Source organism: Habropoda laboriosa, unplaced genomic scaffold (genome assembly GCF_001263275.1).
Source record: "Habropoda laboriosa isolate 0110345459 unplaced genomic scaffold, ASM126327v1 scaffold648, whole genome shotgun sequence".
Classification (NCBI taxonomy): Eukaryota; Metazoa; Arthropoda; class Insecta; order Hymenoptera; family Apidae; genus Habropoda; species Habropoda laboriosa.
This window is the reverse complement of record NW_017100857.1, coordinates 379,805-402,700: the sequence shown is the minus strand read 5'-3', so window position 1 is coordinate 402,700 and position 22,896 is coordinate 379,805. Positions and strand designations below refer to the sequence as shown.

Below are 22,896 nucleotides of genomic sequence, written 5' to 3'. Positions count from 1 at the left end.
TACGCACGCGACGTCACCTCCTGGAGCAAGAGCGACGGGACGAAATGACGCAAGTAAGTGACTCGGACGCGGCGTCTCTAGACTTGAACGTAATCTCGATCAAGTATCAATTCTACCTCGTCCTTATTGCTCTCGGTGTCCTTATTTGCTTGTCTGGCAACATCATCATCTACTCGCACGTTTGCCCGTTAAACATGTGACCCCAGAGAAAAAAGGTGTGCTAAAAAAAAAAAAACAAAAGGAAAGAGAAAAAGACGACAGCATCGGGGAACGCGATCTTCGCGTTTCCCTCGTGCTATATCTCGATACATCTCTCCGTGAAGTGTTCACAAGGGTGCTTGAACAACGCAAAGGTGTTCAAGTAAAAAGAGAAAGAAAAACGAGCTACAGATTGTCATCGTCGATGATGATCACGTTTTTTCACTTTACATTACGATAGCTCTAGAGATTACTTAACAAAGAAGCAAAGAAAAGAAAATAATAATAAAAAATGCTTAAGGTGCTTGAAAGCAACGTACGGCGTCTAATACTATTATCAGGGTTTTCACCTGAATGTAACATAATGTAACTGATGTACAATTGCATTGTTAACGGGACAATATTTGTCCGATGTATTAATTGAATCGTTTTCGATGTATAAAAAAAAGGAAAAAAAAAAAGGAAACGTTTCAACTTTTTTTTTTTATATACTATAACTCGCGCTTGTCTCTACGAAGCTTCTATCACGGATTTCTACTATGAAGTGCGCCTAACTTCTCACGATAGTCGCCTGTAGAGAATTTTAACGCTTATTTTTTTATAGCGAATTAGATAGAGAAGCTTAATGACGATAAGCTGCTTGAACAATGAAAAGAAACGATAAAAGTGCCAGTGTTGACGAGATATTGCCGGACAAATATGGCATTCCGTGGAATGTTATACATTAAGTACCTTGTAGACGACTGTTAAGGTGAACAGAGTAAATGAAAAAAAAAAAAAAAGAAAAGAAGAACGTTTTATGTACATATCTGGGCTTGTTTTTTGTAGAAACATCTATATATATATATATATGGGTTTGTTATGCGAGAAAAAAAGAACGAACTGTTGTTATGATATACATATATATAATATATATATACGAATACTGTTGATTAATAAATTTTTCTTACAAAAATTGGCCTTCGATCTTGTCACGATACGATTAATGCACGCACACTTTCTATTTTCTATATTATATTCTATTTTTTTTCACACTCGTACGTCTGTTATTAAGCATTCTACTCACTCGGTCCGAGAGAATTAACGCTCCCGATTAACAAACCCAGTGTATCTTGTTAACAATTTTGTTGGGGTACGTCCGCACGTGCACTTTGTCGAGTGCTGATGTGGAGATTTAAAGAGACCTAACTAACCGAACTTTTTAAGGTAATGTATTGTCGCGATTACATAATCATTTCTGTTATTATTATAACTTTATTTTCTCTCTACCCCCCCTCCCCCCTTCGTTTTTATTCATTAATTCGGATTTTACATTCCATCGAGTCGCTCGATCGTGTCTCGTATGAATCGACCTTTTGTAACAACCAGCTATGTTAGCCCCCTTCGTACATTTATTATCGTTGGTGCATAAAAAAGAACGGCATGCTTTCATTTTTATTTTTATCCATTGAACACATTATTCTTCTCTCGTAACCGATAACCGAGTATCTGTGTACATGGTGATTTGTAAAATTTGTATTTTATTTAATTTTTTTTTTATAATTTTTTCTTCGTTCTTATCACTTTATAAGTTCAGAATATTCATTTTTCATCCGAATTTACTATAAAAAAAGAATACATAGAAAAGAGAGAAAGAACGGAACGCGCCTAAAACTATATTTTTTTTCAGTTGTCTTTTTTGTTAATGCATCGATATCTGTGTGTGTGTGGTACTAGGTAGAAAATTTATGTAGGGAAGTTGCCTCTCTTCGCACAACATTGCAGTCCAAGCATCGTCAGTTTCAAGAGTTCATGAGCAATCACGAACGCGCTCAAAGATTCCATCAATGGTGGGAGAAGGTAAGAGTCACTAGAGGGAACGGAGAAAAATTCGACATAACCAATGCGGCACGTGTAGTCTGTAGTTTGATGGCCCGAACGACTGTGAAAAAAAAAAAAAAAAAGAAAAAGACCAAGTTAATCGCACGTAACATATGACCCTGCATCTTGTTCATGTTTTGTTTTTACTTTCTTTCTTTTTTTAATTCTTGTTAATTTTCACTCCTTTGTTCCTCCTTTTCTTATTCTTACGTTCCCGATTGTGTGGAATTACCGTAATGAAGTATACTAACGTAGAGTGTCAAGGATTCGCAGTTTTTCAGTTCAGAAAGAAAAATGTACCATTTCAGACAGACGATGGTGCTGGTAGTGACGGCAGTTTGCCAGAATCATGGTCGAGCTTGAACGATGATAAATGCGTTGACGCGGTGAGAGAGCTTGTTAATCATCACGTAAGTGAACCTAGAACTGTGTCTATTCTTTGGTCTAATTATAATCTTAATGTGCAGAGTGATTCAAGGAACTGGGGCAAGTTGAGGCTCTTTTTCTAAACTGGGACATTATCTTTCATCAAGCCACGTTTCTTTACCTATGATAATGTATCTCTTGCATAAAATCGTGCAAGCAAAAACGAACGATTAAAAAAAAAAAAAAGAAAAAATACACTGTCGTTAACAGAAATATTGTATAATAAAGTAGTTACAACTTGTCCTAGTATCTGTTATCAGTAAAACATTCCAAAAATATTAACAGCTAAGATTAAAATCTAAAAGCTTTAAATCTTAAGCAAAATCTACCTTCCAGAAAAAGGAATTGGCTGTTTTGGAAACAGAACTGCAGAACAAGGTGAAATCCCTCAATGAGCACCAAAGTAAGGTAGACAAGATGGAAGAAGAGTTGATGGAGATAGCTAAAAAACAAAAGCACATATTAAACTTAGAAGTAAGTATTCTAAATGAATTCAAAATTGATCAATAACTTACATAATTTCATTGTCACTAATCATTACATATTTCTGTCAGTTGGAGGGAGAAGGAGGTACAGAGAAGAAGTTGCTTCTCGCTAAACGAAGCCAAGAGCAGCTGCAAGAGATCTTGAAGAGAAAACAGAGTCTAACGTTGAACCTGAAACGTGCGTTACCCGCTTCTTCAGTTGATCGTTCCCCGAACAATGACGAGGTCCTTTCGAATGGAGACGCGCCGTCGTTCCAGGATGCTTGTAATAGGAAGCTTCAAATAGCTTCTGCGTTGAATCTACTGCCACAAAATATCCCCAGTTCCGTAGATACAGAGGATACCTTTCACACGGCTGCGGATGATTGGCCTGAACCTCGCTGTCCCTTCGAAGATTCACAAACGAAAGAATCAAAGATCTCACATGAAGATGAGCAAAAGGAACCAGTGGACACGCAGAAGAAAGCATCTTCAGAAGTTCACTTAGAACACGACAGGGCGAAACTGTGCGAAATAGAAGGCAGAAGTTCGTTGAATCTCAATAGAAAATCATCGCCTATAGAGATGGTCATAAAATCGGAGAAGTGCAATGGCAGTGCTAACGGTGAGAAAACGGATTCGAAGTCTCTAACGAATTCTATCACCGAGGAGGATATTCCTGAAGACTCGCTGGAGTCACCGGTGCAACAGAATCCAGCGATGAAACGATTGAACCAAAGAATCGCTCGTCAACGAATGATGGTAATGAGGTGCCTGGAAGCAAATACGCCATCTAAAGAAGATCTGAATAAACAAATTGTGATCCTACAGGATTTACAGAAGCAACAGATTGAGTTAGAAGTTGCGTTGCTGGAGGATGAACGGAAGAGTCTAAAACAACAGTCTGAGTCACAGTGCAGCAATGATAGATTGTCAGTCAGTGACGATAATGAACTTGTACAAACTGTAGAAACAAAATCGTGCCGTGATCTAGAGTCCACGGCAAATTCGGCCACGCTGTTGACCATATCCACAACGCGATCTCCAATTCTCAGGAACAACAGGCCTAATACCAATGAGGAAATTAACCTGTCGGAATCGCTTGCGCCTCGAATATCTTCATCGGGAAGAGGATACTCGACTGTGTATTTAACGGTAACTTATCTGAGCATCTTTAAGTTGGAAACTTCAAGATATAGATAGTACTTCAGACTATGAGAGGTTAACGTTTTATTTTTATCATGTTTCATGTTCACTTTAGAGTCAAAATCGTGGCGATCGTTTGAGTAGTCCTTATTCCTTGACAATCACAAGGTCCTTGCCGTCTTTGATTGCAAACGATGCTGGCTACGATAGTGTGATTAACATGATCGTTAGTATACCCTCATACGTAATACGCGGAGCTGGCACGTCCAGTCATTACGAGTACGAGGTACGTGTTGTGGCGCAGGACGATAGTTGGACGCTTTTACGTAGATACAGAAGATTTCGAGAGTTGTATATTTCTATGCGACAAAAGTATGGTAGCAAGGTAAGTAGTCTAATGTTTTCCATATTGTATGAAACTATATCTGATTACAAATGATTGTAATCACCTTTAATAGCCAGAAATTGTATCGTAAAAACTGGCTATAGTCATTTGTTGTGACAAAGTTTTTATGTTAGAGAATTTTTTAACTTTTTTAGTGGTTTTTTTTACTATTTAATTATACAGGTAGCAGCAATACGCTTTCCACCTCGACAAATTTTCCCAAGGCACGAGGTTGTGGCACGGCAACGTAGAAAACGTTTAGAGGAATATTTACGACGGCTGATTCAAGTCTGTTCAGAATTGCCGCACTGTGAACCTCTCTACAAGTACAACGGCAATTTAAGAAACATAGATAAGCAATCGTTGCTGGAATTTAGTTCGTTCTTCAGACGTGGAACGTTCGAGAGCAGCAAGTACGGAACTAGCTAAGAAAAAATTAATGAAAAAGAAAAGAGCATTATACGATTCCCCGAGGATAGAAGAATGAACAAATTCGAGTGGACGCATAGGAGATATTTATAATTCGTTATTGTATTTTTTATAAAGACGAACTAAAGAAAAGCTAAAGTGGGAAAAATATTAGCAAAGTATAGTTACCACTTTTTGCGATGATTATTGTATATTTACCAAAATGCGTTTCCAAAAGTTTCTTGTTTATAAGACTGATATATATTGCATATTTAATATTTGTTTTTGTTCTTAGCGATAGTGAAAGAAAGAAAGAAAGAAGATTACTCGCGAGATTTATGTATAAGGGGAAATACAAGATTTTACGTGTCTCGATGATATTCACGACATTAGATTCTAGTGAAAATTATACATCACAATGGACAACGATGGAATTTCAGTGATCTGATTAATCGCTAACGGGTTGCAAATATTTTCCTAATGTTTTTCTCCCGTTAGAATTGAGTGTACCTTTCTTGCTTTTCGACTTCGAACGAAATAGTTGATTTCATTGAATCTAAACTCGCGTCTATCGCTAGTGGATTTTTAGGTAGACCAGTATTGTTACAAGATACGCACGATATATAAAGATAATTTTTTTGTGCGCACAACCACGGTGACCATAATGTGTCGGGCGTTTATATGCTCGTGATAATAATTAGATTTCATAAAATGATCGCATTTATTTTTTCGTTGAACAGCGTCTTTTACACCTCGTCGTGAGTGAAAAATAATCAACTGGATATTAAAAGGAAAGAAGAAAAAAAAAAGAAGAAATGAACTTCCTCCTAGTATGTAGGCTATAAACTTAATGAATTATCATAATTTTACGAAGTGCAAATGATATCATATCGCTGTTGAAGTTCTTCCGGTTCCGGGGATTTATATTATAATATATATATTGTATATGTATATACTGCGTTTTGCGGCAAAGTTTGTAAAGAAAAATGATAAAAAAATGTAAGGAACAGCGATGTTAAAGTTGACTTGGATTCGTTATGCGAAGCTTATGGTAATGAAAGAGTTATTAGTAAACGCTAACTTTGATATTATCGATTATTCTCGGCAAAATGTTTATTCGCTATATTTATGAAGCTGCTTCTCGAAAAAAAAAAAAATAAACTATGGCGCGGAATTTCGACGGCATGCAGAAAGAATATATACTCTTCTTAAATCCAAGGATTCTATTATTGTAACAATAAAAAAAGAATCTTGTCTTTCCATTACACGGCCATATCATTTTGCCTTGAATTCTCTGAGTAACAAGAACGTTATTATTGAATCTTGTACTTAAATCCTTGTTGTTTAATATCGAATGAAACTCATAGCAATACGTATTGTCATTGAAGTGGATATTCAAGTTTGTGATTGATGACGAATGATAATTATTCCATGGCTGTGTATAAACGGACTTCAAACCCCGAGGAATTAACTTGTACGGCTAGTGGTACTAGTAGTTCGTAGCCGCGAGGTCTGTACATTTAGCAAATTGTTTAGACAAACATTATACCTCATGTTTCATACGGTTTCTGAGAAAAAAAAAAAAATATTAAGGAAAAACGATTATCAACCGCTTTTTTTATACTACTTTACATAGATTTATATGATCTATGTTCTCTAAATGTAAAGACACAATAAATTGTCATAGCTCGATTAATTTAATTATTTCAAATCACTATCTTGCTACCTATAAGAAAGAAGAAAACTACAAATTATACATTTAAAAAGAAACTAAAAATCATTAAGGACTTTGAATGTTGTTTAATACTTAACGTGCAATGGATATCAGACAAATACAATCGTTATTTATTATTTCTGTTATTCATCTTACAAATGTAAATTTTTGTATCTTGAGCATTTATTTCTGCGATACTAGATTTCTATCCAATATAACTGTTCCATAATGAAATACTTATCATTAAAAAATACTGGATCATCTAGATTATATAATGCAAATTTTTTCATCTTCATTTGTACCATGTCACGAGATGGACGATATACCCCAGATATAAATTTACAAATGACAAAATTACGAACGGCGAATTTAAACGAAATATAAAAGCTAGTCGATCGATAAGTGAATAGGCACTATCTTTTTGTAATAAATTATGAATGTTATGCTTATCATACCTATAGTTAAATGAACACTTGCTCGGTTGCTAAATTATCCGCAAACGGCGCAACGATTACCCTGGTGGCGAAATAAAATGTTAAACCAAACGTAATAGAGATCGGTAATGCGGGCAATGCTTTCTTGAATATAGCCAGCAACAATAATGTTAAACAAAGCCCCTGAAAATAAAGATGTTCGTAATAAAACTCAATGAAATTTTGTACTATTTAAACACGAAATATAAGCAATGAGTACATACGATGAGAATGGCAACGAAACAAGCCAAAGTAGTATTCCAATCACCATAACTGGAAGCTTTTCCAACTAAAACGCTGTAGAATATAAAATCACCGAGACCTAACTTCACCCCTCGTTCTTCTTCTATAACCGCAACTTGTTGTCCTTGTGATTCACGCACAATGCGAGTTTCTTGTTGTCTCGTGTTTTCTGATATGGATGATGAATTTTCGCGTACTTCTTGCGCTCGTCTCGCTCCTCGATCACCTAATAGTATAATATGTAACGTTAGTAATCATTTATACATAATGGATAAACTTATTTACTACCATGTGTTTCCATCCATTCAAGAGTAAACCCGCCTTCTTCTGCATCTCCTGATGCAGGATTATTTTGATTATCCGCTTGACCGCGCACAGGATATTGCGTATTATCGCCAGCACCAGAATCGCTGGTAGCCATCGTTGCTGCTTGTACATAACCGGCATAAGTCATCGTGGCTGTATACATGATTGTAGAAGAATAGATTAATGCAGGAAAAATAGATTCATTTCGTTCTTGAGCAGTTTCTACAAGTATCCTTAGAGGCCCCTTCGGTGTTAATACCGCGATCAAATCTGAATAGAGAAATAATAAAAGATTATATTTCATTCGCTATATATTCATATCTTTTTTATTGTGAAACCTCTTTTACCCCAAATGCTGATAACACCTAGTACAACCCATGCTGTCCATTCTGGCAAATATTTAATAAAAACAAGTGCCATCAGGGCAGAGATGAAAATAAGATATGCTTGTTGTAACTGCAAGGGACCTTGCCAATGTATACATATCATTCCAACAACTCCAAAATTCCATGCAACTATACCTAATGTAAACAAATCCATTGGAATGTTGTATGCTTTTAATACTTGCCTGTAAAGGTGATTTTTTTTAGATAATAGAATAATAAAAAATTATTGGTAAAATTAATGTACTCACTCGCAAAATAGAATAGAAAACAGAGATAACAATATTAAGGAACTTATTATCAACCATCCATGGATTACTCTATAAAACTTGTATTTATATAGTACAATAAGTATCACAGTCATAACTACAATGACACTCATGAGTATCAAAGAATTGGCAACTGCTTGCCAAGCTTTGGTACTTGTCTCATTACTGTCTTCATGAAATGGAGTGTATAGTCTGAAAGATCCAATACATTAAAATGAATAATAATAAAATGAACTTTAGGAAAGAAGACTTTCAAACACTTACAAGTACATTCCTTTGGTTGTATAGAAATGTATATTACTAATTGTCGCAACTACAACTAACATACAAAGAGATACAGGCACAAATAATTTAATAACATGTGCTGCTCCATATTTTAATTCTTCTTCCTGTTCCTCTCTATAATTCCTTGATCTATCTTGACCACTGTTACCTGATACAGCTCTTCTACCTGAACTTGCATTGTTTGACATACTTTGTGTCTGAATGTGTACTTCAGGAAGGTCATTTTCAACCTATAATTTGTATATATTTTCAGGTAAATCATTTTATCGACATTGTTAATTTATTTTTATTAAAAAATATAAAAACTATGGTAAGTGATTAATACTGTTAAATTACCTCTTCGTTACTAATACGCGAACGCCTTTTCCGACCAGTGACTAAGCCCAGGTCGTCCGTCCGAGATTCCGCGACGTGACCGTCCATTAGGCTTGTATATTCGTCCGCCGAATCGTAAGTATCACTCTCAGACATTCATCAACGCTTATGCTTGTGAACAAATTAACATAAGAACCCTTTGACAGTCCCACGCACACTTTTTTTTGTACTTCCGCGCTCTGTTTGCTATCGTCACACAACAGCGTACGATCACATCCGAAAAATCGCGATATAAAAATATTTAATCAATTTCTGTTTGCTAAGAGTTGTTTATGAGATTCAATTACTGAAAAACACAATGCAAGAAACCATCGATTACTTAAAAATGAACACTTCCGTTAATTTGTTATTTTACAAATAAACTCTCCACCTGGTAGCAGCCATTTTAGGACATGACTCATTAATCCGCCCTCTATCGTTGAGCATAGGGAACTAGTAAGAGCGCAATTTCCTATTTCAAATTTCAAATAACCTAATTTCGAGCTTCTCAAGGAATTACATGGAGTTCGTTGAAATTGATTCATCATAATTTTATTGTGCAATAAAATGTACATTCCATCGCAGAAATGTGTACAATCAGTACGATATCGGAGAAATCTTTGGGTAACAAATTTTTGTTACAGGGGAATCATGTATTAAGTCAATTCCAAATATCGTCTCTACAAAAAAATTTCCTAATATGTTCAGTTAAATGCAATTATGCAATTGTAATTATACTGGATTACTATCTGTCCTATATCGCTATAAATTCTGCAAACGTCCTTACGGAACTCGAATTTCGTAATACAGATTGTACAGCAGTAATTTTATTAAAAATTTCGGAAATACTATTCGTTACTTTAAGAATCGCAAATGGCGCTACAAAATTTCTAAATGCCATAAATTTCAACGGTGTTCCCATTAGACTAAAGATTTGAAAGAATTACAGTTTTTTTTTTCTCGCTGTTTAATTCACGTGAACAAGAAATTAGACAAGTACCTACACGATTCTATTTTTGGCAAAAGGTTGAATCAGAGGGCAACATATAGCATTCCTCTTGGTTGTATAAAACAATTATTGTATGTGTATATAGATATATATATATATTAACTCTGTTTTACATCGATATAGAAGTGACGAATCGTAAACTCGTACCCTTTGTACATGTTCTCTGTTTTAGATTATCGAAAAAACAAACACCCTCATACAAGAAAAGAGATACAGTAAAATTTGTATAATATCGATTATCTTGCGTGAACAATTGATATTTTTAAATGTTCTTTTCTTTTTTTTTTTAGTATCTCTTATACACATAGACGATTTGATTATATCATTTTGTTAACGAAAAGTAACGAAGAAAATTGGAAAGAACGAAGTAATCTTATTAATATAAATTGAAGCTTTCATGTTACTGACAGAAGAGGCTCTACAGTGTTATCTCATGGAAATGTTTCAATGATTCCCTTTCAACGTTTCTCACAGCATACATTCGTTAAATTTAATTCTGAAGATGTTACAAGCGTAATTATCCAGTAAGAAAAATAGTTCGGTGCTGTGCTAATAATGTTAACAGCAATTTGTATATTTATAACATAAATAATAGCGAGCAATTGTTATAATGACATTAATAAAGATAGTTAATTAAGTACGAGGTTTAAATACGATTTGTAAAAGCATTCTTACGCAAGACTGTAATAAGTTTCTTCTTTTTTTTCTTCTTCTCTTCTCTATATGTATATATGTATATATGTATATATGTATATACGCATATATTATATCGACCAATATTTTCATCTTTTTTTTTTCGTTCCGATAACATAGCAATACAATGTTACGCAGAGAACAATTTCCATTCAATGACTTTAACGTCATTCACATGCTTAACAGTTTATGTACAATACATATACACACGGCTCTTCTTCTCAATCTACTTCGTTATAAATTAGTGAAAAAATAATGCTGCTTTGGCCATGGTCTGCGTATCGGTAATTATTATTTACCTACAACTTCGTTGCTAAATACCTACACACGTTCGAATGCGGTTCCTCTGATAATCCTCAAAATGGTCAAAAAACTCGAAATGTATATTTATTACAATCTCAACTCGAATATCGTATTCACCACGATATAATATAATTTCTTCCCTAAAATTCCATTCATATATCGACAGCGACGAATAATATTTAATACTCTGATTATTATCACTGTGTTCAAGATGAATTCTTTCTGAAGCAAAGAATATTCTTATTCGCTTTTTCAATTATATTTCGTTTACTTTCAAAACTCTTTTCAATTTCATTTCACATTTTTTTCTTTCTCTCTTGCTCTCTCTCTTTTTTTTTTGTTCCTTTTCATATTTACTATTATTACTCAGAAATAACACGTTTTGACACAGTATTTAAAATACTTCTATTTTATGTATCGTAAAGCACCAAGTACCTGCAACTTTGGTATGACAACAAAAACTGTTCCCTAATTGATTTCTTGCTCTATACAATGTACACCAACTAAGACAAACATCTCGTGTGTTCGACGTATGTTTCAAGAAAAGTTCTGATCGTTTAATTCGAATATACAAAACGTAAATGGAATGCTTTTAATCATCCTCGGAGATACATCGAAAGTTTAACTCAAACAACGGATAATGAAGAAGATGCAGAAAAGATCGTTTGTATGGAATGTAACGCGTGAACAAATTTGTTTTTCTTTTTAAAAGACAGCGTTAAATTATCACTTAACAATGTTAAACCGAAATCAGACCGACATCAAACAGATGAATTATAACTTATTACAGTACCTAAGAGACGTGGCGTTGATTCGTAAAACTTTGATGTTAAAAAATAACATTTGATTCTTATTCAACACTCATATAGACGCGTACTATGATTATATGGTAATCATGTTTCTTTTCTTGTTTTCATCACCTTACTACATTACAAGAAATAAAATGTTATTTTTTTTTTATGAAGGCATGTATATATATATATATAACATCGAGGAGCTCGTTATCTTCGATATAAATTAAGATAGAAGCTTTTAGTCGATATTAATTATTTAAGCTTACCTATTCAAGTACAAGGGTAAACTGATCTTAAGAAAGTACTGTACAATGAAAATAGCTGTCATGTGACACACTAATCAGTGTATATTAACAAATATCTAGTTGCTATTGTATTACCTATGATCCGTTAAATCTTCTCGTATATTTACGTTTCCAATAAATTAATATTCACGTTGCAACAAATAAACAACGATCTGTACATTTAATATAAAAATTAAACCTAAGGACGGAAAACAGAAAACGCTAAGACTAACCAGATGTTCAACGCCCACTGTTTAAGAATTTCCATTTTTTTGTTTTGTTTTTTTTTTGTTTTTTTTTGTTTTTTTTTTCTTTAAATGGTAAGTGATCTGAACCTACCACTATATAGTATATCTCTTACGCGTTTACTACCTTTCAATGCATAGAACAGTGGGCTATCTCTTTATGTTATTGTAACGCATGGTAGCATCTTAAAGAATTCCCTTAATTTATAATGTCTAGGATATGCCCAAACAACCTCTTGTGCAAAAAATGTTTTTTTTCTTTATGGTACTGGTACAAAACTCCTTATTTATATCTCGGACTATCAGGTGGCGTGGGTTGAGTGTTTGTCCTTTGTTTCGGTCCAGTTTTGAACGACATCTTTTTCACAGGTCTCGGCGAAATTCCATGAAGTGCTGTGCTGTCTGGTGTGTCATTGCTAAACCATACTCTGCTCCCGTCGGAAACTGAAAGCATAGTCGGCAAGAATTGTTTCGATTGGAGTTGTGCGTTTTCAATCAAAAGCCGTATAAGAAATAATTACACGTATTACAGTAATTGCAATGATTCAGTTGAACGTATGCAAATATATAACAGCAAAACTAAACGTGCAGTTTGTTAAAGAAAAAAAATAATACATAATTAAATATTAGACTCTATGCTACTTATGCATGTAGGAAAAAAATTGAATAAAAAAAGATTCTATCTTTGTTTTTTTTTTTTTCTGTTCATATATATAACATAATATTGTAAAATGAAATAAGCAAGCTATAAAAATTGAAGTGTTAAAATGTTCGCGTAATTTCTGACGTGTGAAGAAAACTGAAGTGAAGTATTTTTACATTTAATTCTCGAGTCGTGATGGAGACATGAATGCCTACATTTATGAATAGGCAAGATTTATTTACAACTACATGAGTTGCAAAAAGCTACTTGCAATGTACAATGCTATAAATATATATAATCTTGGAGGACTGTCTTAAGTTGTAGATGCCTTTCCCCTTTCATGAATTTATAATTATAAACTTTTATAATTCATTGCAAGATGATGAAGGAAAAATTTCCACTTCTCATAGTAGTCTTCTAAAAAAAGGTACATATTTATAGTATTGTACAATATTTCAGTCTATAAAGCAACATTTACAGTATGGCACATGTAATATGACATGGATGTAAAAAATTATGTATCAATCTATGTCTAATATGCATGTAAAAAGGAAATTTTACCTCTGAATAGATTGTGTAAGACTGTTAAACAAAAATATAATTAAGAGACATGTGAATATCAAACAAAGAACAATTGCAATATATTTATCTTCAGTCTTGTTTTTTTTTTCCAGAAAATATATATCAATACGTTTGTATATATTTTAAGTACAGGTGAACCAACGTTAGCGTTATATTTCTTTAAGTTCCAAATAAAATGTGTAATGTTACTTTAGATAATAAAAGTGTAAAGTTATACTTTTCTATGTACTTAAATAGATTGGAGTTCATTGAGTGAAACATAAAAATTGGTGTATATAAATTTGCATAATTACTAACATATTATAACATATAAAACCACTACCAGGTAATCTATGAGAGAAGAGAAATAAAACAGGATACACTTCATAGAGACGAAGAAACGTTGGAAAAACAGCAAAGAAAAAAAATAAATAAATTATAATACTACCTTGTTGGGTGGTGTTACAAGGTGGGTGGGGGTTAGTGGACTGAATTAGTCACCTCTATTCGCGCGGTTATCACTGCTGGCTGCTGACGAACTTCGCAGACCAGATCGACCCTGATGAGAATCTATAAGCGCTGCTGCGAGGTTTGACGATGCTGTGGATTGCACGCTTGTTGTAGATCCTGATAGTGTGATATTGATAATAATAATCATAATGACTGACAACTAAAACTCGTGCAGAAACTATTGAAAAAAGTTCTTAGTATTCAGCTATAAACTGTTCACAGCTTCTATATGGGAAACGTACTAAAGAAAAAGAAAAAAAGGTCTATCTTGTAATCACTATAAAGATGAAAACTGTGCACTGAATTGAACTGTAAACAAACACGATTCAAACTTAGCTATGCAGCTATTGGTGAGTCGGACAAATTTCTATGGACGTATATAAAAAGTTATAGAATTTGTTTTTCTTACTAACATATACAAACTAACCAGATACGGAAGAAGCCCCACTAAACGGACTCGGTGGTTGCACGGGAGAGTATACATTGGCTGTGAATTCTTCGAACGTAGTAGCTTCTTTGTGATTCCTCATAACAGTATCGATAGATCTTGCTCTTTCCTCATAACTGAAATATTTAACATTAACAAAGAAATAAAATAAATATTAATCAGAGATGATAAAATAAAGGGTGATACACTTACTAATGTTGATACAACGTAAGTGTAGACCGTTTTGCCCTACTTGCCGCTAATGCCGTTGTTCTCACTAATCCGGGTAAAACTTTATCCTCAACGATACATTCATCAAACAAGGGTCCAAAGAATGGAATTTCTGGTTTTCGAGAAATCTGAATTCTGTACAGTTTGTTGTGCAACGGATAAATTACTATTAGAACATCACAAAATTCAGTTGGTATAATATCTCTACGATAATCTCTCCAATGTTCAGACCAAACAATGTGAATTTCATCGTTACCAAGGTGTCGAGTCTGGAATAATTTTACTTTAGACATCTCATTTTAACATACTCTTTTCATGGATTTGGATAAATAAATGCATACTTTTTGCAATAAACTTTCCGGACTATCGGAAGGCATTCTAGTCGCTACGTGAAAAAGAATTTCAGTAAAAGACGTGGCGAAATACGGCGCTGTAACACCGGACGCCTTTCCAGGCACAAGACCTCCGAGAAAACCTGTATGTGATTCAAGTTCGACCTCCCAAGCCAATCTCGCGATAAAGCTTTCGTATTCTTTGCTAGCAGTGACATTACTCAATATGGAGTTCTTATCCTCCTGTCCTTGACTAACATAAATTACTGCTATTTTATGCGTTTCCCTGGATCGCTGACTATCGAGATTTCGCAATTCTCGTAAAAGCTTCTCATTTTTCGATAATAAATGCAGTTTTGTACGTTGTTCCCATCCGGATAAACCCAAGTGCGAAAATAAAAGGCGGCAGTGATGAAATGGTGCTGGAGGTGGACGACACGATGGTGGGCTTATTGCTGACGCACACATACTGAAACGATAATGATGCGTATATGTTTCGAAATCACGATTACACCATTGCACGAAGATATAAAATACCTGATGTGTTGACTCCAATTATTGATATGCTCTTGTTCCGCGTTCCTTTGACTGAGAATGGTCGCGATGGTTTCACTTTCGAGGTAGTGGCCTTGTGGTGGATTAGCAGGCGCATTAAGTGCTATTTCTGGATTAGTTAATACTTCCGGACTTGTGTGTCCTATATATTGTAAGAGCTAGAAATAAAAATTAGTTAAAAATAATTGATAATTTAAATATTAATATTTTTAAAATATCGAAGCCTACATCATCCAAATTGTCCATGTCGCTAGCGGCATTTGCAAACGTAGGCAATATATGAGGCTCGCGATGCCTTATTGTATGTCGAGGTGTACAAGTTTGAGGTGTAATAATGCTTAAATCTTCTCCGTATACTTTTGGTTTCCACTCGACTGAAAATATTCATATGGCTAAAATCTGAATTTCGATGTGTAATAGGATGAAAATTTATTAATAGGTATTTTTGTTACCATGTTTGATAAATGCTACAGGCATGTCATCTTCGACAAACGGTTGACTGTATAAAATAGAGCTATCCCAAGATGCTTTTCCAGCTAGATCTCGCAATAAGACTCTAACTAACGATGGTGCTGTTGTTAATCCTGCAGTAACACCTCCTCCAGGAGCATCCAGGGCTGCCAGTTCAACCAGTGACATTATTACAGAATTTGATAACATTAATAGTTGTATATTTGGTGCATGAAAAATGGCAGAAGATAACTCATCTCCATCGATTCCTGGTACATCATCTAATTCGACCACTAACGAAGACAATCGCGCGGCTCCAATACCCATTGGAAAGTGTCCCAAATGATTTATTAAATGCATCATTACCTAGAAGAAAATTAAAAATTTTGATTTGAAAATTGTAATTAAAAAAATGTGTATATCTATGATAAACTACCATCTTTGCTGCTAATTGGACAGACTGAATATTGCCCCGATACGGTGATTTCGTGCCAGTGTCGTCAGCTAAATTGTCCAGAGTAATATCAGGTTCGAAATAGCCATCTTCATCTTCGTGACTTTTATTTAACTGTGATACATCTTTGCCGATTTTATCTTGCACTATGTTGTCTAAAACCTGCATGTATTCATAAAACTTTAGTTATATTATAATCATAGAAATATTTAAATTTATATAAATCTTTATTACGTTACTGACCGTGAATAAAGTCATTAAAAGAGGTTTTCCTTGAAATACTCGCAATAGAACAGATGGACCAAGATGCATAGCCCACTCGCCCAAACAGAACAACATTGATACCGTCAAAGGACCGCGTCGTTCACGAGTACTCATATATCCAAGTGTTTCTGATAAAATCTACAATATACAAATAAAATACACACGTGTATTCTTGTCGCATTTTAAAATAATACCTTTATATGAAACTTACTTGAATTATTTTACATGGCACATTCGGATACAGCTCTAATAAGGTGTCCGCTTTATCGCATAATAGTAAAAGGGAGTCGCACGCCACTTGAGCAACAGTGGCATGACTAGCCTACAGAATAAAAAAAGACATCAAATTTAAAATATCGTTTTTTTTCGTATATTATATTCTAATTAGTATTACACAGGAAACATGCTAATTACTAACATACGTAAGATACAACAAAATCAGAAACATTGCAATATTATTGGACAGTTTACACATACGACCGTGCAATAAAACATGCAATGTTGACGACATCCTTAAAAAGACACGAAGACATCAGTCGATAGGTAAATACTGTAACAACACATAATGAGGAGTCGGCATGGGTTAGTTGATCCAAGAAAAACTACCTGATCCATTAGTGGGACAGAGAAACCAGCTCTACGACGTTCCGCCCTTTGGATCCGCTGTCAATCAGACTCAATGGAAGAGATACTGAATTTTGCACTACTATTACTACATATATACTAATAATACACTACATGATGCTCACTACTTAACTAAAAATTACAACCCAAATATAAAATGTTAAACAGCTGTAACATATTTATATACGTTTTATAACATGCACAATACCTTATGCTCCAAAAAATCCACACAGATATTTATTATAATTTATCTAGAATCATCTACTTATAATAAACTCAAGAAACTTACTCTAAGTGCTAAAAGAAGAACCGTGACAGCTTCTGGAATTCTCGAATGTTGATTTTTGTAGCACAATTCTCTATACACAAACATAGTAATACTCGAAAGAGCCACGCATCTTGCAACACCGGTCGGTTCCTGCCTACAACTTCTTAAAAGAATCGTGATTATATGCTCCTAGAATAAAACGATTTGTATCAAGATATTTTCGCTAAATCAATGACACATAAATAAATGTCGCGCTTAATTACCTTCGCATCTGGACACGTCATAGTTACGATATCGGTTGCAGTGGGTTGTAATACAGGTAATTTAACTGCAGTGGTGGGTAATGATAATAACGATCCAATTATCGAGACGGCTTCACTCCTTGGTGCCTGAAACGATATTAATCATAAGCATGCAATTCATATAACGGCATTGTTAAATTACTATGAAATTTCCATAATACCTCAATATCCTGACTGCTCAATATAACATTAGCAGCGTGAATATAATCCAAAATTAAAAGGCTAGATCCAGGAAGATTTAAACTAAACAACCTAGGGCCTGTATACTTGACCAACACGTGTAGTACTTTACTGTCATTACTAACGATACCATTATGAACTGCGCGATAAAAAAGAGTCAGATGTTGTTTTGGTAAATTAATATCCTGTGGCTGTACTGTTAAAAGACAGATCAAACGGTATGCTGCCAATTTACCAACTTCATATTGACTAGGAAGTTGTATCGCCTATAAGAGATACAATTTTACGATCTGTAAACGATGTTTTACATAAGTTGTGTTTCATAAATAATGAATTAATATCAACCTTAAAACACCATGGAGCAATGACTGTCAATGGTGGTATAAGTTCTGGAGCTGGTGGGGTTACCTGATTGTCTCCAGAGACACCTTGATTTAAACGAATCTAAATGGTATAAAAATGTTAATGATAGTGTAAAGTGTACAAAATTATATTGTTTTTAGTACAATATAAAGCATAAGGCATCATACTTTTAGAAGTGTCTGTGTAAGCTGAACCAGATAATCCATAACTTGACCATGAAGGATTGGATCTTGAATGTTATTCACGTCTCCCAAAGCTGATAACATACGACGCCATAATACAACCGCTACGTCGGGTAACCATCCACGAACACCACCACCTGCCATAACAGATCTCCTTTCCGATGCATCGTTAGTATCTGTAAGTAAATAATGCAGTTTTAAAAATAGTACGGACGTTGATAATTATACTGCATGTAAAGAATAAATAAATTCTGTTAACAAAGTGAAAGTACTCTTGAGAAATTTTTTCATCGATCGAAACACTGGAGCTCACAAAACTTATTAGTGACTGAGTAGAAACGCATCACAAACGTAAAGAAAATGTGCAGCCCCGCGTAAATTTACTTCGTGACTATATCAAATTGTGCGCTATAAATAGTGAAAGAGATTTCTCCACTGCGTTATTATTATTATTATTATTATTATTTATGTAATAATATTTCCTTGTTAGTCTTATACTTGTGAAGAATTTGATGTGGTAAATAAAGAGAAAAACAAATACGCACAGATACTTGAAAATCATTAAAGATGTTTACACGTTATAAAAATGATGTTATCAGATTTCAATGCAGTTGTTAAACAGCGGCAAATGATATACTTACCGATACTGCTGCCGTCAATATTCTCTATCTGTATCGGACTGTCTTTGTTGCTGTCAACTCCGCTGCTCGGCGTTGGAGACGGACAACGTGGAGATGGTGGTTCACTATCGACTATAACAATGTTATCCAACGACTTAGCACGCCTGTTGGGTAACATTTTCCGACCAACTATTGACGATGATGCAGAACCATTTGACAGTAGTCGCGCCATGTCTTGCTCTATCGATAGAGGGAGTACTGCGCGGGTGGAAATTGTTTACACTTAATACACAAATAAGCCACAACCACTGGGAAAAATGTTCATACCAGATCAATTGAAATAACGCTTTATCATCTAAAATTAGACGAAAGCACACCATTAAAGAGTAGGTTGCGAATGAAGGGAGTGATACAAAAAAGGGCGAAAAAGAAATTTATGAAATGAGACAAGTGTCTAGCCGACGCCAGACTACTTATTTTTAAACCAATGTCAGCGACAAAGCAAAAAAATAGTAAGAGACAAAGTTATAAATAAATTGCGCGCGCTATCAGCAACACAGATGGCACTGCTAAGTGATATATAAATTGTTAAACTATAATAAATAAAAAAACCAAAGTTCCAATCTGATATTCAGTGTATTCACTTACCAGGAATACCGCTGTGCACGGTATGGGCACGATTTCTATGAAGCTTTGTACGTGTTTTTGCATTGTATATCGTATTATCGCTAGCACTACGAGGAAGTGGTCGTACTTTCCTCAGGTCTCGCATCGGGTGATCTATTAAGAACAAATGTTGAACTTCATCGAAGGTAAGAAATTAAAAATCTAAAATAAAGAACGGATTGTTAATTTAATGTTCCTTACCTGTAACATTTTCCTTAGATACGGTACTATTATCTTGATCGACGCTTCCTTTGCGTGGAGGTTGAACACTTCCGGTGGAAGCAGCTCGGCTCCCAACACCGCGACGTTTTTTAGTTTTTTGTTCACTCAGTCTGTCCAGTGGTAAATCATTTAGATCCAAGTTGTACACATGCCTGGCAAGTACCCTCGTTAAGGTGTCTAACGTTTTCTGTAAAGTAACCATCAAATATTGAACAACGCGAGTACTTTATGGCTCGTAAATATTGAGGAACATAAATTTTATTTGAACTAACCGCCCACTCTCGTATTAATTCTTCCCATTGCGTTAAAGACGTCAATACTTCCAGAAACTGATCCCATAATTGCGTAGAAATAACAACATTTAAATTGGCTTTAATCCACGTTACGATTAAAGTCTGAAATATGGCAGGGGCAAGCTTGCCGCCGATGCTTTCTTGAACTTTGCGTCGAGAAGATTTCTCGTTTAAAACAAGTGATGTGATTTGTAATAATACCCTAATAAGTAAAAAATAAAATTATAACTGTAAATTTACGAAAAATTTCATTTCTTGAAAATAAAAATACGATTTCTTAGGTATTTACCTAAGCAACTGTTCCCAAGTACCCGGTTCTAATCTAGAATTCATTACAACATATCGATACACATTTAATACTCTTTTGCAACTATCTGTCTGTTCTTCAAGTAACATAAGGGATGCATTCGCTCCAATATTTTCTAAGAAGAAAACATTAGAAGCTTGCGTAATGAACACTTGCAGAACGTTTTGTAATCCCGCCCTTATAAATAAATTTTCTCTGTGTATAGCACCGAGGTAAGAATCATTCCTTAATCGTGTCTGTCGATAAGTTTCAGATGGACTTTTGTCAAAATCACTAATATCCTTCCTGGAATTTTCTTCGAAATCTCTTTCCTTGTGACCATCTAATGGTTCTAACATAAATGGTGGTAGTTCCTAATAAAAAATAATAAGCAGATATTAATGACTGTACTATCGTAACTTTTTCAATTTTTATCTTACATTCATCTGAATCCAATCTTTATAAACGGCTATAGCCTTTCTTATAGCACCAGCATGATTAAAATCCAATAAAAATGCTTGTCTATACAATTCGTGTACAAGGTTCACATTGTCCCTGTTACCATATAGAACTTCTCTAACAAGAGTAACTGCTGAGACACTACTATCTTCTTGATTTTGATTCTCTTGCTGAGATGCACTTGATTCAGGAGACAGTAAAGTCGAGTCAGCAGAAGCGTTTTGTGTAACTGAAACACGCCGGAGTTCCGACTCTGTAGTTTCCTCATTTGGAGTTGTGCTAAAATAAAAGTTTTTGCTGAAAATTAAATGTATTGAAAAAAAAAAAAATTATATCCATATAATGTTAAATTTTAAACGTTAGAATACCTATGCGAAAGGTGTGCGACACGAGCATCTTTTCTAGCGATATGGGTAAAACTAGCGATCCACTTAATCAAAGCAACTTTACATAATACATAATTATCGTAACTCTGATTCATTTGTTTACGCATCGTAGGCAATTCTAAATTCGGTTTGTACAACGAGAAATTATCGTCAAACTCAGGACAAATATGACGAAGATACGTAGCTTTAAAACGTTCTAATAAAAATTGAAAAGTCTTGTGCTGTCGTGACGATTTATCTCTCCATTCTATCCTTACAACCTGCAAACAAGATAAGCGGAAATTTCGACAATATTGACTTTAGCATTGCATTGTTTCCCTGTGACCATCTAATGGTTTTAACATGAATGGTGGTTAGATGTACCTGAGTAACCATAAATTCAAGTAATGCTTCTAAAAATCGAACAGTCTCATTATCAAGAGGCTTTTCCCCACTTTGTGGGGGTAAAATAGGTCCATTGTCAACTGGAGTGACAGGACACTGGTTTGAACCATTGTCATGAAAAGTACTTTGTGATAGTTGTGTATCATAAAATTCCTTCTTATCTTTATCATCACAACCAATAACCCTTGCAAGTTTATCTTTTCTCCCATCTATCCTACGCTCAGACTTATAAGGAGATGGTTGTTGGGGTGGAAACCCTGGTACCAAGCTTGCAAACATCTGATGTATGTGTTCAGGTGCATTTTCACCAAGTGCTTGGTACCACAAAATAAAGTACCTAAAATCAATTTATATTTCATAAAGATATTAATAAATACAACTCTTGTTATGTAATAATATTATTGAATATATACCTTATAGCTTCTCTGCGAAGTTTCCAACTATTACCAGGATGTAAAAGTTTCTGCAAAATTCTTGCTAAACTATGACATTGCCATCTTCTATTAAGAAGTTCAGGGAGAAGTGTTAAAACTTTCTCTAAGAGTTGCAGTACCTGTTCCAATTCCTCCCTATGTGCTTTATGCACTATAAAGGAAACAACTTTTATTTATGTATATAATGTTTAGACATGTGATTTTTACTTAGTATTTAATGAATAAATAAAAAGATAAAAAAAAAGCACCAGTAGATCTTCTATGTACATACTAGATATAATGATATTATACTTGTATGATCAGATGTAATGATCAGATTAATGGAACTCAGACTGCAACATGCAAGGGACATATACTCTGTCGTCTGTCTGTTACTCACCAATGTGGAAGGAAAGTTCTGGCAGCAAAATAGAAAGAAAACAAGCAAATAGTAAAATAATGATAATATTGCAATTGCAAATATTATACATAATTATAATGTTAATATATTTAATGTAATCATAGTTTTATAAAAAAAATTGTGTTTGATTATACTGTCAGAAATTGCAGTCACATTTA

The 22,896-nt window shown here is 34.4% G+C and overlaps 3 protein-coding genes across 3 annotated transcripts in view; 1 reads left to right on the top strand and 2 right to left on the bottom strand.

Moving 5' to 3' along the window:
• Positions 1 to 4,945, top strand: part of LOC108577370 (kinesin-like protein Klp98A) — a 12,538-nt gene extending 7,593 nt beyond the window's left edge. Inside the window, exons 11-17 of the mRNA XM_017940510.1 lie at positions 9 to 53; positions 1,915 to 2,037; positions 2,367 to 2,468; positions 2,821 to 2,958; positions 3,039 to 4,103; positions 4,210 to 4,479; positions 4,663 to 4,945. Of these exons, the coding sequence (XP_017795999.1) occupies positions 9 to 53; positions 1,915 to 2,037; positions 2,367 to 2,468; positions 2,821 to 2,958; positions 3,039 to 4,103; positions 4,210 to 4,479; positions 4,663 to 4,908 (1,989 nt within the window). The 3' untranslated portion in view covers positions 4,909 to 4,945. The remainder of the gene's footprint in view (positions 1 to 8; positions 54 to 1,914; positions 2,038 to 2,366; positions 2,469 to 2,820; positions 2,959 to 3,038; positions 4,104 to 4,209; positions 4,480 to 4,662) is intronic.
• Positions 4,946 to 6,968: 2,023 nt separating this feature from the next.
• Positions 6,969 to 9,308, bottom strand: LOC108577397 (presenilin homolog). Its single transcript, XM_017940542.1, has 7 exons — positions 8,897 to 9,308; positions 8,540 to 8,790; positions 8,258 to 8,467; positions 7,971 to 8,191; positions 7,606 to 7,893; positions 7,299 to 7,543; positions 6,969 to 7,218 (listed from the first exon to the last, which is right to left on the bottom strand). The coding sequence occupies exons 1-7, from the start codon at positions 9,029 to 9,031 to the stop codon at positions 7,063 to 7,065; spliced, it is 1,506 nt and encodes a 501-aa protein (XP_017796031.1). The 5' UTR covers positions 9,032 to 9,308; the 3' UTR covers positions 6,969 to 7,062.
• Positions 9,309 to 12,364: 3,056 nt separating this feature from the next.
• The window catches only part of LOC108577369 (ral GTPase-activating protein subunit alpha-1), a 12,185-nt gene continuing 1,653 nt past the window's right edge, over positions 12,365 to 22,896 (bottom strand). Inside the window, exons 2-28 of the mRNA XM_017940509.1 lie at positions 22,718 to 22,735; positions 22,318 to 22,489; positions 21,884 to 22,241; positions 21,503 to 21,780; positions 21,116 to 21,413; positions 20,679 to 21,049; positions 20,369 to 20,591; positions 20,076 to 20,283; positions 19,857 to 19,988; positions 19,230 to 19,466; positions 18,574 to 18,764; positions 18,389 to 18,487; positions 18,025 to 18,309; positions 17,825 to 17,950; positions 17,583 to 17,750; positions 16,881 to 16,991; positions 16,649 to 16,807; positions 16,388 to 16,567; positions 15,954 to 16,317; positions 15,730 to 15,875; positions 15,484 to 15,659; positions 14,956 to 15,415; positions 14,597 to 14,883; positions 14,384 to 14,520; positions 13,948 to 14,073; positions 13,447 to 13,467; positions 12,365 to 12,686 (exon numbers count right to left, since the gene is read on the bottom strand). Of these exons, the coding sequence (XP_017795998.1) occupies positions 12,526 to 12,686; positions 13,447 to 13,467; positions 13,948 to 14,073; positions 14,384 to 14,520; positions 14,597 to 14,883; positions 14,956 to 15,415; positions 15,484 to 15,659; positions 15,730 to 15,875; positions 15,954 to 16,317; positions 16,388 to 16,567; positions 16,649 to 16,807; positions 16,881 to 16,991; positions 17,583 to 17,750; positions 17,825 to 17,950; positions 18,025 to 18,309; positions 18,389 to 18,487; positions 18,574 to 18,764; positions 19,230 to 19,466; positions 19,857 to 19,988; positions 20,076 to 20,283; positions 20,369 to 20,591; positions 20,679 to 21,049; positions 21,116 to 21,413; positions 21,503 to 21,780; positions 21,884 to 22,241; positions 22,318 to 22,489; positions 22,718 to 22,735 (5,492 nt within the window). The 3' untranslated portion in view covers positions 12,365 to 12,525. The remainder of the gene's footprint in view (positions 12,687 to 13,446; positions 13,468 to 13,947; positions 14,074 to 14,383; positions 14,521 to 14,596; positions 14,884 to 14,955; positions 15,416 to 15,483; positions 15,660 to 15,729; positions 15,876 to 15,953; positions 16,318 to 16,387; positions 16,568 to 16,648; positions 16,808 to 16,880; positions 16,992 to 17,582; positions 17,751 to 17,824; positions 17,951 to 18,024; positions 18,310 to 18,388; positions 18,488 to 18,573; positions 18,765 to 19,229; positions 19,467 to 19,856; positions 19,989 to 20,075; positions 20,284 to 20,368; positions 20,592 to 20,678; positions 21,050 to 21,115; positions 21,414 to 21,502; positions 21,781 to 21,883; positions 22,242 to 22,317; positions 22,490 to 22,717; positions 22,736 to 22,896) is intronic.

Coding starts and splice junctions, on each gene's coding strand:
- LOC108577397 (XM_017940542.1), bottom strand. CDS start 9,031: ATGTCTGAGAGTGATACTTACGATTCGGCGGACGAATATACAAGCCTA. Junction 8,192..8,257: donor TTTTCTATTCTATTTTGCGA/GTGAGTACATTA, acceptor TCACCTTTACAG/GCAAGTATTAAAAGCATACA. Junction 7,544..7,605: donor TGAATGGATGGAAACACATG/GTAGTAAATAAG, acceptor TTATACTATTAG/GTGATCGAGGAGCGAGACGA.